The sequence below is a fragment of the Penaeus japonicus genome, unplaced genomic scaffold (assembly GCF_977035675.1).
Source record: "Penaeus japonicus unplaced genomic scaffold, GWHDUDI00000001_assembly GWHDUDI00000020, whole genome shotgun sequence".
Classification (NCBI taxonomy): Eukaryota; Metazoa; Arthropoda; class Malacostraca; order Decapoda; family Penaeidae; genus Penaeus; species Penaeus japonicus.
Genome location: NW_028234422.1, coordinates 1116404 through 1131403, shown reverse-complemented (window position 1 = coordinate 1131403; position 15000 = coordinate 1116404). Strand labels below are relative to the sequence as shown.

General features: G+C 39.5%; 2 protein-coding genes across 2 annotated transcripts in view; both read right to left on the bottom strand.

Annotated features, from left to right (window-relative positions):
* LOC122261369 (ATP synthase subunit s, mitochondrial) overlaps positions 1 to 3478 on the bottom strand; it is an 18052-nt gene extending 14574 nt beyond the window's left edge. Inside the window, exon 1 of the mRNA XM_086547925.1 lies at positions 2436 to 3478. The gene's annotated coding sequence lies outside the window, so the exon portion shown is untranslated. The remainder of the gene's footprint in view (positions 1 to 2435) is intronic.
* Positions 3479 to 4784: 1306 nt separating this feature from the next.
* shrb (charged multivesicular body protein shrub) overlaps positions 4785 to 15000 on the bottom strand; it is a 12660-nt gene continuing 2444 nt past the window's right edge. The window contains exons 2-5 of the mRNA XM_043028945.2: positions 10803 to 10980; positions 9488 to 9602; positions 9000 to 9190; positions 4785 to 6858 (exon numbers count right to left, since the gene is read on the bottom strand). Of these exons, the coding sequence (XP_042884879.1) occupies positions 9005 to 9190; positions 9488 to 9602; positions 10803 to 10980 (479 nt within the window). The 3' untranslated portion in view covers positions 4785 to 6858; positions 9000 to 9004. The remainder of the gene's footprint in view (positions 6859 to 8999; positions 9191 to 9487; positions 9603 to 10802; positions 10981 to 15000) is intronic.

Here is a 15000-nt window from a genome sequence, read left to right as displayed (position 1 = left end):
ACAACACTGCCACGAGCGATCATTATGGGATAGTCACCACCATCTTGGATGCTGGCCCGGCACCCATGCCCCAGTACAATCCTCAATGGAAGGTGGAAAGAGCCAACTGGAAAGCCTTCCAGGAGGCTCTGGCCAAGTGCCTCAGAACCAGTGACTCCTCACTTAATGATAATGTGGATATACTTGAGGCCAGACTAGTAAATGCCATAGACGAGGCAGCCTCAGAAACCATCCCCAAAACTCGTCAGTGGTCCGGGTGTTTCAAGGACGCCTGGTACTACAATGATGAGATTAAGGAGGTCAACCACAGAATCAATATGTGCAGAAGACACTGCTAAGAGGTTAAAGAAGGAAAAGTGGCTGGAGTAGTGTGAGTCCTTTGGCCACCAAACCTCCCTTTCAGAATTGTGGAACCGTATCAGACGGACCACGAATCGCTCAGCCCCCCAAAAGACCCACCATGACCCGCGGTCGGAGGCGGAGAGACTGGCACTCGAGTTCTCTGCTAGAACAAGTAGCGTCGGTCTACCAGGAGAGCTGAGGGCATGCCAAGAAGAACTGCTCCCAGGCAGGCATGCCTTCATCAGAGAAAAGGCGGTCGAGCCTGATGATACAGATGCCATGTTCTCTCTGAGGGAATTACGGCGGACATACAAGACCAGTTCCCGGTCAGCCCCGGGTTGCGATGGGATCTCCCACCCCATCATTTCCCACCTAGGACATGAAGGTGAGCTTGCACTTTTGCATCTCATCAACAAGCTCTGGGAAACTTCCTCACTGCCACAGTGCTGGAAGAGGGGTGATATAATTCCTGTCCCCAAACCAAAGGAGCCGGGACGGTACCGCCCCATCTCCTTGCTTAGCTGTCTGGGAAAGACAGCAGAGAAAATGGTACTGAATCGGCTCCAATGGAAGCTGGGACCTCCACATGAACACCTACACGGGTTCACAAGGGGCAAGAGCACTACCCACAGCATGGCCACCTTACTGAGCACTGTCAGCAACAGCAGCGCTGTCATTGTCTTCCTTGACCTGGAGAAGGCTTTTGAACTGGCAAACCCGCTCGCCATTCAGGAGATCCTGATCCGCAAGGGAATCAAAGGCAGACTGCTTGCCTGGATTGGCGATTACCTTCGGAACAGAACTGCCAGAGTGAAGTTCCAAGGTCACCTTTCCAGGCATTTGCCTCTGGAGAATAGCACCCCTCAAGGAGGGGTCCTTAGCCCGGCTCTGTTCAACATCCTCATGTTAAACATTCTCGACATTCCACTCCCAGCGGGGTGCACGATCATTTCATATGCAGATGATCTAGCAATTATCTCCACTGGGAGAAGAAATGTGAATCCAGTCAGAAAGGCCCAGCGTTGTCTGGACCTAATATCTGAGGAATGCTACAGAGTCGGGCTTAAGATCTCAGCAGCCAAATCGAAGGCAATGGCGCTGAAACATGATGTCTGTGATCAAAGACTGCGAGTCCAAGGTCTAGAGCTTAAGTGGGTACACGTCTACCAATACTTGGGGGTATGGATCGATAAGAACCTCACTTTCCGCTCCGAAATCAAACATCTCTTAGACCGGACCAAGGCAAGGCTCACTGTCATGAGAGCTCTGTCTGGGCGGCGCTTAGGGGCTGGGCACCGCGTACTAAGATCTTTCTACGTGCACGCTGTCCGTCCCATTGTGGACTACGCCTCCGTCGCCCTGATCACATTCAAGCCTGGACTCAGGAAAAGGCTCGACATCATACAAAACGAAGCCGCCAGGATTATTCTGGGCCCCTGGGTGGGCTAAGGTTACTAACCTCCTCTTGGAGGCCAAACTCTTTCCCCTGGACACCCAGACTGATCAGATGGCGGCCCAGTTCCTTGCCAATGTCCTACAGTCCCCACTGGACTCGCAGCTAAGACAGAGTGTGCAGCGTCGGCTTGCACAGAACCAAGAGCTCTTTGCTAACAACACCTGGCTGTCTCACACAACCAGAGTGCTGAAACGCTTTGAGCTCAAAGAGACACTACTGATTAAGGGCATGGACCTTCCCCACCCTGACGTGGGCACGATCCTTGATAGAGTTCTCTGTCATGAGTCTATCAAGAAGAAAAACACATTACTCACCGCCTCTATTGAAGGCTGAGGCGGAGAGGAACATTACAGCAATCACGCCGCTGAATAGTAAAACCTACTTCACGGATGGTTCTGTAGACCCCATCACCCGCACTGGAGGCGCCGGTTTTGCAGCAAGGGGCATAGAGAAAGCTATGCGGGTATCTGGCAATGCCTCCTCGCTCCAGGCAGAGGCAGTAGCTATTATGGGAGCCCTAGCCCATGCAGCCCAGACGGACGGGCATGTTGTCATACACAGACTCTAGGGCCGCCATTGACAGCCTGCAACAAAGCACGCCCCTTGATAACGTTTACCTGGTAACCTCGATTCTCACCATTGCTCAGAGAATCCTGGATCAGGGAAGACGCATCATCATCAACTGGATCCCAAGCCATGTTGGTATTGAAGGGAATGACGTAGCTGACAGGTTAGCGGAGGAAGGCAGGAAGATACCCTTGAGTGATCTTGTGGTGCATCCTAGCCGGGAACTGCTAAGGCATAAAACGATGGTTGCAGGGGAGGTCGGTGCCCTGCAGCGACACAGAGAGGAAGCGAGAACCTCCCTCTCGGCCAGCTGGTACTCTGACGCCACAGGCTATGAGTCCCTGATACTCTCTCCCAGAATATCAAGGTGTGCTGAAGTCAGTCTGCACAGACTGAGAATAGGCTACCCTTGTGCGTGGCAAATCATACCCACCATTGGGCATGATGAGCGACGCTGTGAGTATTGTGGCGCGCCGGACGCCAAATTAGAGCACTACCTGATGGAATGCGAGCACACTCGCTTCCTCAGGTAGGGCCCAGAGACGACAGCCGCCGGGCTGGTCAGACGGCTATGCCTATCACTAGCCCCTGGCAACTGGAGCGCCTACAGGCAATCCGACCGCACGGTAAAAGTTCAGTTATGATGATCAGATGAGTCAGCACTTATAGCCAATAGAGACCGGGCTACCCCATCCACACAACCCGGACGAAGCGACGTCTTCGCAAAATCTCTCTGAACTGAGCTGAATTGAATTCAGCGAAGATGATCAGATAAGATTAGATAAGATGAGTCTTGTGCATATAGCCCGGGCGAAGCGACGTCTTCGCAAATCTGTCTGAACTGAACATGCACACACACACACACACACACACACACACACACACACACACACACACACACACACACACATGCGCGCACGCACGCACGCACGCACGCACGCACGCACGCACACACAAAATTAATTGTATAGAGATAGAAAAAAAGACATATACAAAGATAAATACATAGATATATAGACAAAGATGTATGGTAACATATGACTATTTGTAAAGAATATGGAATGACTAATTATTGAAAATTATCTGCCATGTCAAAAAAAAAAAAAAAAAAAAAAAAAATGGACATTCACACATACTCTATTTATGTGCTTACATGCTTGTGCATGTATGAGTTTAATTTTACAGTAAATATCTGGAAAGTATAAAATTATACAAACTTTATTTATTCAGTCACCATTTTTTTCTTTATCTTCCCTAATATTGTACAAGACTAAAAAATTTCATTCTAAAAAAATAGTGGATATTCCATCATTGATGTCAAAGCAGAATGGGAAGGCATCAGTTTTGCTTGTCCATACCATTCCATGAAAAATAATGATTATAATATTTATAATAACTGTTTCCTTTACAATGTCTTCTGCAATGAGTTTCATACATTGTTTGCTTTAATCCAGTTCTACTTTTCCACATGAGTTGTTTGCTGGAGTAATTTGAAGAAATATAGTTCACAAATAGGTTCTATATTAAAGTCCTTGTGTTAGCCTTATTACTTTTATTCTACTTTGCAATTCATATATTAAATATGCATCCATTATTTTAGTCTAACATAAATTTTCAACTGTTATCATATTTGTATCAAAAATTCAATTCTAATCAATCAAAATCATCCGTGCATTCTTTTCCAACTATTTAAACCTCAATAAATAGAAACTGTAGGTTCAGCTTTGTCGACTTTAACCTCATCAGAAGACTCGTTGCAAGTGCAACAAATTGACATAAATACTTGTAAAACTATAGCTGGTCTGAATGATGCAGATACCTCATTTATGAAAGTACTGTATATCATGTGGTCATTCAATCACAAATTACTGGTCATCCACATAGTCTAGTCATTTCAAAAATGCATTTCAGTATGGTCTAATGAGAAGCAAAAAAAATTGCCAAGGCATTAACCCATTCACGCCTGCTGTCGTGCTGACACGTTTTGTGGTTTTTGGGTCAGACGCCGGCAACGAGATATTTAGTCAAGGCAAGCACGCCGGGTTACTGAGCGGGCAGCCCAGGCTCACGGCTAGTGCACCCGAGAATCCCGAGGCATTAGGCCTATGCATTTGAAAACCCCGGCATTCCGACCATTTAGAGCCGGAATAGCCCCGGCGTGAATGGGTTAATTACAAACTGCAAGAAGCAGTGACTGGTAAGATAATTTATCATATAATATACATGCTTTGACAACCCAACATAAAGGAAACCATGTAGTTTTCCAGGACTTTACCATCTGAACTAAATTCTATAGTGCATTAATCTAAAAAGCTTGAAACAAACTAAAAGCAGAAATATGATGTATATATGGTGTTCTTGAAACAGCTGATTATATTACAACAAAATATAATATTGAAAGGAAAATAAAAAGACCATAGGAAATAACATTTTCTATTATATCAAATACATATATTGAAACTTATGCAGATTTTATTATTCCATCCAAAGTGTTTGGGGTATCTCTTGCATATAACTTTACATCAGAACAATCACAAGCTAGGTTTCCATGATAAGTCACTGGCAGATATCCTCGAATTCAAATGTATTTACGACTTGTGACTAAATAAAATCCTTCTATGTTAGCACTTCTAAACCTCAATTTATTTGCGGAAAGAAAGAGAAAAAATAAAAACGTAAGCACAAAAGAGTTATTCAAAAAATGTAGGAAAGAGAAAGAAAGAAAAAAAAAAAAAGGTAAGAAACGAAAAGAAAGGGCAACAAAATACAGAAAGGTTATACAACACTTTATGGACTATAGCTAGTGTCTACTAACATTGTGCTTCATCACCGGTAAGATATTGTACCTCACAATGGTATTAAAAATCAATTACAGCACAATGCTAATAGCTACATGGCTAATTTACAAAACCACCTATCGTAGAAAGTAGGAATCATGTAAGCTTAATATAAGGTGCATCAAGGGCTTATATAGAGTATTTACAAAGGTACATAATATAACAAAAGGACGATTCATTGTAAAGGCCTGCGCAATGTGGCAAGATCTCCAGACTTGCAAACTAAACAACTGCCTGTTGTTGATGTTAAAAGTGATGGGAAGTCAATTCAATATATGACATGATGGGTTTCCTCAAATGGTAGCGTGAAGATGTCAATTTTGATAAGGCACATTTTCCTATTATAGAAACAACTTAGGGTGTCTAAACATTTCTGGGCCTGATTTTTGAAATACCATTCTATGAACCTCATCACAAAGCTTTACTGAAAATTCTGAGGTGACATGGCTTCAGTAGATATGCCAATTTGAATGAGGAAGGGTTCCCAATTGTCCAAGTTATATTACAAAAAATAAAAATAAAAATAATGATAATGACAATAACTGAAGAACTTGCAATGAACAAAGCAAACATTTTAAAAATACATTCACAGGTAAGAAAAAAAATCCTTTCACATCTATAACAGCAAAGCTTTGTCATTCTGTACCAGTGACTAGGATACAGGATTTGTCTGCCAATTGAAATTTGCTTCTTACAATAATGTGTGTGTACAATTCAAAACAGAAAGAAATCCCCAATTTCCATATAAAATGTCATTGTAGGTAGCTAACATCTGTGTTGCAGAGTATAATTTGTTTAATATCAGCAACTCTGTGCTTGGGCATTCATGAACAGGAAAATGAAACTTGAAAGGGTTTCACCATAAAGAGAGAAAGAGAAATAGAGTGAGAGAGAGAGATCTGTTGGCAAGTTACAGACTACTTTGTATCTGTTCTTATTTCTGTATGAGAATAGGAAAACAAGAGAGAAAAAAAAGAAACAAATAGAAAGAAAGAATAAGTTAACTGAGTGCATAAGTGAGCTGACTGGGTGAGTAAATGAGCGAGTGAGTTATTGAATAGAGTGTGTATGCATGAGTGAGTGAGTGTTTGCACAACAGTTATACAAATTTCATGTTCTATATTTCGTACTAAAATCTGATAGGCCATAAAACTGCATCAAATAGAAGTAATATAACAAAGGGCAAATCATTATAGATAAGAGGAAAGATAGATGACAGAAAAAAAGTAGCTTCTAGAGTAAGTATGTAATCACACCCCATCATTCAGTTTATATCTTAAAAAAAAAAAAAAAAAAAAAAAAAAAAAAATCAAATCACCTAATTAATCCAATCTTATAAAAAAGCACTGAATTGAATCACTTAAAAGGACCCACTAGGAATTGAGCAGTTTGCACATTTACCTGAAGCACTCACACACAAATAAGGTCATCACTGTAATTTGAAGAATGTATACACACAGATCTATAAACAAATAATGGATAATCAATAAAAAATACATAAAACTAAAAAAATAAGTGAAATTGAAGAAACAGGCTAGTTTGAATGCAGGTGCCATGAGGTAAGCCACACACAGAGAGTCCCAGCGAGACAGCCACTTGCACCAGGCGTGATAACCGGAAGGCCAACAAAAGTGGGCAGGGATCCATAGAGAGAACCTGGAGGAAAACAGGGGAGAGATTAGTCAGAATCACCAAGAAACAGGAAGGTGCTATCAGACCAGCAATGCCCTCAAGGTCCACTGTGACATTACTTGAAACTGTCAGTGAGCTTTAAGTCGAGGTGTTGGCTTGGTTGGTTTGTTAGTCCAGGAAGACTTCTAGTGAGGCTTTATCTTTTTCTTCCCTTAGGAATATTGGACTAGTGACAACTTTCAGGACTTGTTCATTACTGGCTTGTGATTGGCTGAAAATCAATGCGTCAAATATTTGAATGTGTAGATATGCAAAGAACCCTTACACATTCATACATAAATCTAAAACATGCTGTCTAGCATCAATATTATGTAAGCCTGAACTCAAAGATAACCTTGTAGCAAAGGTACTAATCTGATCCAACTAAAATCAACAACAGGCTTTAACCCATTGGAGCCGGTTGACGTGATGACACGTTTTGTGTTTTTTGCGTCAGACGCCCGGGACGAAATACGAGGGCAAGCCTGGCGCTCGGGTTGAGCAAGCAGGCAGCCCAGGCTCGTGGCTTGTGCGTCCGAGAATCTCGAAGCATTAGGCTTATGCATTCGAGAACCCCGGTATTGCAACTGTGCAAAGCCGGAATGGCCCCGGCATGAATGGGTTAAAAAATTATTCTCTCTCTCATTTCAAACATATAAAAAGACATCGGAGAGCATAGGTGCAAATAAAAGAGATTTTGATAATGTACTGTATGTAAATTAAATGGGTATTATTCGAAATAACTTACACCTGGTTATCAAAGTTCACATCCTGTTCTAGTAAACACTTTGTTTATAATACAGCCTCATTTTATCACTTTTTCATGATATTTTGCATATTGCCCAGACCACATGCTCAGCCTCAGCTTGTTTTCTATTATGGGTTAATATGCGAGTCTATACATTAGTAAAGTGATACTAATCAGCAGGAATAAATAGCTTAACCCCTTCACTACGGGCAGTAGAAAAAGCCCCTCACGCCGTATCCGAGCTGCCGGCGTGCGCCAAATTTTAAACGTCGCTACTGAATATGACAAGTTTTAAGCCAAAACCTCTACAAGTTTAAAGCCAAAACCTCAACATAATCATCATGTGTTATATATCAAAATATGCATAGTTAACCTCTTCCCCCATATGCATGTGACAAGTTATTTACATGGGTTGGGAGGAAGATGGAAAGAATGACCTTAGTGAGAGGCCTCACTCAGATGACAAAAGAAAACGGTTGGAGTAGTATGGTAAACTAATCATAATAAGTTTTATATTTTTACATAATGTTCCATAAATTAATAATAAAATGATTGCTAGCAGGGCCCATCAATGCCTCCCCTGGTATAAGCGAATCCCACTCTTATGTAATAATAATGAAAGTCAAGTAATATATCGTAACATATCCGACCTCTATTCTGAAAGATCTCGTACAGTATCCGGAAGAAAGAAAACTCAATTCCACCAGAACTCAACCATGACGCAGTATGCGTGTCCTCGGGTTTGACGCGAGCGCTGCGAGGACGCAGTATACGCGTCCTCGTGTTGAAGGGGTTAATTTCAACAAAAAGAAAAACGCATTATAAATGTGATATGACTCTGTGAAAAATGCCCATCAGTCAAAGATTAAGATACCCTTTTGCATGTCTAGAGCCAAATGTCTTTTTCAAATATTTAAATGAGAGAAACAATAATCATCACTAAGTGATGATGTTCACTTAGACTATCCTATTGTGTAATCTTGCCTTGCATAACATTGGTACAAAGCAGTCTGTACAAGATTTATATATATAAATGTGTAAAGGTTCTTTATATCTATATAAAACAGTATCAGACATGTTAATTTTAGCCAATCATGAATAGTACTGTGCAAATGTGGTACATCATCAAATCAGATGAAACAGACCTAGTAATGTGTGTGACCTTGTTAACAACTTCTTGTCCTTTGCAAGGATTTAAGTACCCCAGTTCTACTAAGTTAATATTAATTAATTCAGAACATAATGTGCCATTCATCATTCCAACAGCCTGCTCTTTTCCTTAATTTTTACAATATTAATTTACTATCTATAAAGCCAAGCCTATTCAAGACAATATTTACTTGCCTTGTACAAGGTTTAACCAATGGCTTCTACGTACCATGCTTATGAGGCCCAGGCTGCAAGTTCTGCCATATCATCATCATAGTCCTCTTTGGCTTTCTTCTTGGAAACAGTCTCTGGGATAGCTGAAGGTACTTCTGGAAGCTCGTCGGTGACTCCAGTGGTCTCCAGGAGTTTCTCGTCCAAGGCCTCTTGTTCTAGCTCCTCTAGCTCAGCCAGCAGGTCATCCTGGTGGGGGAAAGTTCACAATCCTTAGCCCAACAAAACTTAACATCAGCATGACAAAATGACATTAAGAAAGTTGAGCAATAATCCTACCAACTCTAAAATATAAAGCTAATAATAATTTAGAATATAACTAAATTACACTGTGAAAGAAGTAAAAGGCTATGTATCTTTTGACAGTTGGGTAGAAGAGAATAAAAACTGGCTTTGTAATCTGGAGCCTAAAGGAAAAGATGTGTGAGAAGGTGAGAGAGAAACGATTCAATTAAAATTACAAACTACAAGCAGAAGATACTCTACCTCATCTACACCATCACCAAATGCAACTGGGTTGGAAATGGCTTCGGAGATCTCGTGCGCAACCTCCTGTTGTTCTGCAATATCATCCATCATGTCGTGAACCTTGTCCACATCCCTGAAATAGAAACAAAAGAGGTGTGTGATATCTTTAACTAGAAAAGAGTTGCTAATATCTCAGAACATGAATCTATACACTAGCCTTGTTTAGTAATACTTTATTAAAAATATTATGGCCAATTAACCCATTGACAGTGAATGGCATGATTTGCTGCCAAGGCTGAGTCCGTTGTAGGCGCAGATGGCACCATGCCAGACAGTGTAAACCCGTCATCCGGCTGTATACATATCTTATCAAAACCACGACCAACGGGTTAACCTGTCACAGATGGGAATAGTTTTGCTTTACATATCAAACAGGAATTAATGTCATTGGAACTCCCTCATACTGCCAATTAAAGTCTAGGCATATGAGTAATACATATAGCTATGCATCAGCACGAGCTGTCTAGCAACACCACATAAACCATACGTCATCATGAAATCCAATGATCATTCTCGTAGAAGGGTTAGTCAGAAGGATTTGATATTCAGTTGAATTTCAGAAGATAATGCATTTTGTTTATCAAACTGAATATAAGAAAAAAAATTTCCCTTGAGTTAAAAGTGACTTTTAACTTAAGAATTTACACACACACACATATACATAATATATGTATGTATGTATATATGTGTGTATATATATATATCTATATATATATATATATATATATATTATATATAATCTATATATCTATATATATATATTTATCAATATCTATCTATCATTAAAGTTTCATTCAATAATCTGTTATTTATCTTTACCTATTTCATGGATGAATTATGGGATAAATCACTAGCATTACACTTGGCAGTTACTGCAATTTTAAAATACACTACAGGTGGTACATATGGCAGTTAACAAGTGCCCAGGATAGGCACTTGTGACATCTGTAAGGCAGATATGTTTTATTTCAGAGCGAGGGAGCTTCACCCGATGTATCACGACAATATAGCAAGAGTGCAGCTTCCTGCTAAGAGATTGCTGTGAATGGGTTCAGATGTGTGTGTTTTCTATCAAATTCTAAACTTATGGTAGGAAATATGAGCCTATATATGATATATTAGAAAAGTGAAACTAATTAGCATTTGGTATAATAGGTCATGATAACTAAAGCAATATAGAGCTTGTAATGTCAACAAAATGTAAAATGCAGTATGGAAGTCATCCAACCCCGCATAAATGGCAGCACAAAAGGGTTCATTCTCCTGTACTTACATGTCCTGGTGTGCTGCCCTCAGAGCCTTGGCAGCTTCATTCATGGTCTGCAGGACTGTGGTGTTGGTGCTGGCTGACTCCAAGGCCTCGCGTTGCATCTCGATGGTGCTGAGGGTGCCATCGATCTGTTGCAGCTGTTTCTCATATCGCTTCTTACGCTTCAGTGCTTGCAGAGCCACTAGAGTAAAGAGGACATTTTGTTAGATTTCACAGGATGCAGTCAGTGTGTGTGGTGTGTGTGTGTGTGTGTGTGTGTGTGTGTGTGTGTGTGTGTGTGTGTGTGTGTGTGTGTGTGTGTGTGTGTGTGTGTGTGTGTGTGAGAGAGAGAGAGAGAGAGAGAGAGAGAGAGAGAGAGAGAGAGAGAGAGAGAGAGAGAGAGAGAGAGAGAGAGAGAGAGAGAGAGAGAGAGAGTAAGAGAGAGAGAGTAAGAGAGAGAGAGTAAGAGAGAGAGAGTAAGAGAGAGAGAGTAGGAGAGAGTAGGAGAGAGAAAGAGAGAGTAAGAGAGAGTAAGAGAGAGTAAGAGAGAGAGAGAGAGAGAGAGAGAGAGAGAGAGAGAGAGTTAATCTTATCTTACCACCATTCTTCTTGTCATTCCTTAAATTCTGCTGTCATTTCTCTATACTCAGGAACTTTAGACCATTTCAGTTATAGCAGATGTTTTCAGGTTTTCTCTGTTTACTGAATAAAAAGCATGGATGTTGCTATACTTACCATGACTGCATACTCAATATCACAAATGCAAACTGATATATTCGATTATGACAACTGCAATTAAAAAACTTGAATATCTACACTAATGCTGTTCCTTAAAATATATTCAAGATATGAGTAAATAAAACTATATTACAGAAACTTGTTATACATTTAGAGACAACAGCTAAAAGCTGATTTTAGTTAAATTATAGTGTGATAAAGAAAGTGCAGTGATTCGTAGTGATAAAACAAATAACAATATACAGCATATACCAGTAATTACAAAAATGATACAACAATTACAAAAATACAAAGAATCTATAAAATGGTATTATTAATTTATAATCATAGTAATAACAAAATAACAGAAACAAGAAAATTATTACAAACAACAATTATAATGTTATAATATATATAGTACATACTTTACTGTACATTGGGCAGTATTCATGCCTGCTCTGAAGCCACTCTGAATAATGGTTATAACTAGTGCGTTTAACCTCCAATAACCTCAACTTTTAACCTCTCAAAGCAGCCTTGAACACTGCCCAATAATATTCTTGGTGAAGATATATACATAAACAAAATCCACACAAATATGTGCCAAAAGGGGGGTAAAAAAGGATCTGTTGGTTGATAATGCCTTTGTTAGGGACTTGTGCCAAGTGTGTAACAATGGATTTGACTGTCTGTGACTGGAAGTCTGTGTATAATACCATCTAAATGTTGGGCTGACTGCGCTTCTGGCAATTTCTTGTTGTCTGTAAAATTATAAAAAAATTTGGTATGACTTTTTTCAAACAAGTTTCTCTGACTGCAGATACAGCATTTTCTATATAAGCCACTACTTTTCATCAGAGACAATCACCACAACTATGTTAATGTTTTGCCCCAACCCCAAAAGACACATTCTCTCCAAGCAAAACATACATACAAAGAGAGCACCTTCTGCAACTTATTATAAAATGTGTATTTTCAAAAGTGTAAGATTCTAGTCCTTTTCAAATTCTGGTGCAATATTTAACTATCTAAGCTTAAAACTATGGTTTGATGTAACATATCTGCCATAATTTTCCTCCTCTCTGAATATGGTTACCAAGTGATGTAAATGACATCTGTGACACTTTCAATATATCATCTACCATTTACAACCCACACTTTGTTTCAAAAGCAGGTAGGGCTTGAAGGACAATTGGGGAGAATACTGTTAAACAGCTGACACCACAGCTTTGAAGATTTTAACCTCTGTTGCCTCGTGGATGTCATAGTTCAAATAAAAGGAAAACAAAATTCCAATATGTTTGCTTTAACCCAATAACAACAGGGCTATTTCAGACAATTCTGATTAACGCCAGGGATTATCACCCACACTGGCCACGGCCAAGTGCTATACGCCTGATCACCCAGCACGCCGGCAGGATAGCCACAATAAAATATCTCATCCTGGCGGCTGATGCTGCCACCACTTGACGTGATATAATGAGTTCAAACACAGCCTAGGTCACACACATGATATCATTGACAGATTACTGAATGGTCCAGTCTAAATTTCTAGAATGATTGCTGTGAATTTGCTGGAGTGCCTAAATAGACACATGCCATGCCATACACCTCTTGACTCACTACCATCAATTCGTCAGTATTGCACAGTTGTAAAGAAAAAGAAAGAAAAAAAAAAAAAATTGAGAAATAAAACAATTCTGTCTGATCTTCATTTGTTAAGATATCAAAATTGAAGAAAGAAAGAAAGTTTTATCAAGTGAATTGTGAAATACTTGTAAAAATAAATATTTATCATCATATGTTGACCACTTAAAGGCATTTCTGTAACAGTAATATAGTAACTTTACAGTATATCTAAAATTTCTGATTAGTTTAGTACAGTATCATATATAAGTCATATCTATATTGATTTTCACCACAACACTCTTTAAGTATGGTGTTTACCTGTGTACAGAAACCAGTCTTTCAATCTTACAAAAACAGCAGAGTAATGCAACACAGTAATCTGCACAAAACCCTAAACAAGTGACGAGGAAAAGTTTGCATTTCTCATACTACCTCATTTTGGTGTCAATTCATGCCTTTTGCACTGTTTCATGGTTTACTTATAAATTATCAAAAAAGGAAAATATGAGCATATTTTTAATTCAGAAAGATAAATCTTGTAGTGTACTTATGAAAACGAAAGTATCTTGAATTATTCATCATAAAAGAGGGAGTGTAACTGATTGCCATTATACACTTTATTCCAAGTCTAATCTACTTATAGGTAAAATTTGTGGCACTACAGAGCAGGGCAAATTTATATGAAGCACATATTTTTCTTTCTTTAATCACTGAATATTCTATGTACCAGCAAACAACTTACACTACCTACATTTGTACAATAAAAAAGGTATGAATGAAAATAATTTCACACTGCAAGATAAGTACTAATAAAACATTATTCTCCTATTGTAGGTAATTTGTGGAAACATTAGTTCTCAATTAAAACTTCAGTGCATATCTCCAATGGCAATTAACCCATTGTGGACGGGGATAGATTTGCTTACCCAGTCTCCAGGATAAGTTATATTTTAGTGAGGCAGCTTGAAGCAACATAATATGAATCTTCCAGCTCTCTTTCAGTCAATCATTGTAAACTCGTATTTTATTGAGTTTAGAGACTTATATGTACCCTATGACAGGCTCTATCAATGCTGCAGTTAACTAAAATTGTAGTATATGATCCATATTAGCTCATTATTTTCTTTAACTCAGTGTGATATTAGTATTGCTGTTTTTAGGAAGGACAAAAAGCAACTTTCTTTTTTCCTATTTTTGTTCTGTCATGAACAAATAAGAAACATATAACCATCTACAATGAAGATAACACGAAGAGGTAGGGAAGAGGAAGGAAACCTGTGTTTGTGACTGAAAGGCATCCATATTGGCACAGGAGCACATTTTAGACAATGGGTATGGATTGAGTCACCTTCCTCTTCTCGTTCTGCCTCCACATCCTTCATCGGCGGTACTTTATATGAAGAGGTTGTCAACTTGCTGTGTGCCATCGCTCTACAAAGAGAGTGCTTACTAGAGACTGTGGATGGATGCCATTCAAAGCTCTCTCTCTTGGTGGTGCTAGGAGAAAGTGGTGCCATCTAGGTTTTGGACATTAAGTTAGATTAATATAATGGTAATTACATTAATTATGACTGCAATTGCCATCATCACTCACTCCTTTCTCATAGCACAATAAAATAGCACAGTGATCCAAAATCCCCAAATGTCATGTACATCATGATGCCTGTCATCAGGCCAAAGCTCCTACGTCATGTATGTCATGACACCCGTCTGCAATGGGTTAATTTTTGCTGTCTTGAAACACACAAATACCTAGACCAACAGCTTCTTGGAACAAAATAGTAGGATCTACATCAAGTATTCCATGGAAACCTTTTTGGCTCAATGTTTGTTGTTCCACCATGAACTGATAAAATACATCCTTTGTTCAGTTAAT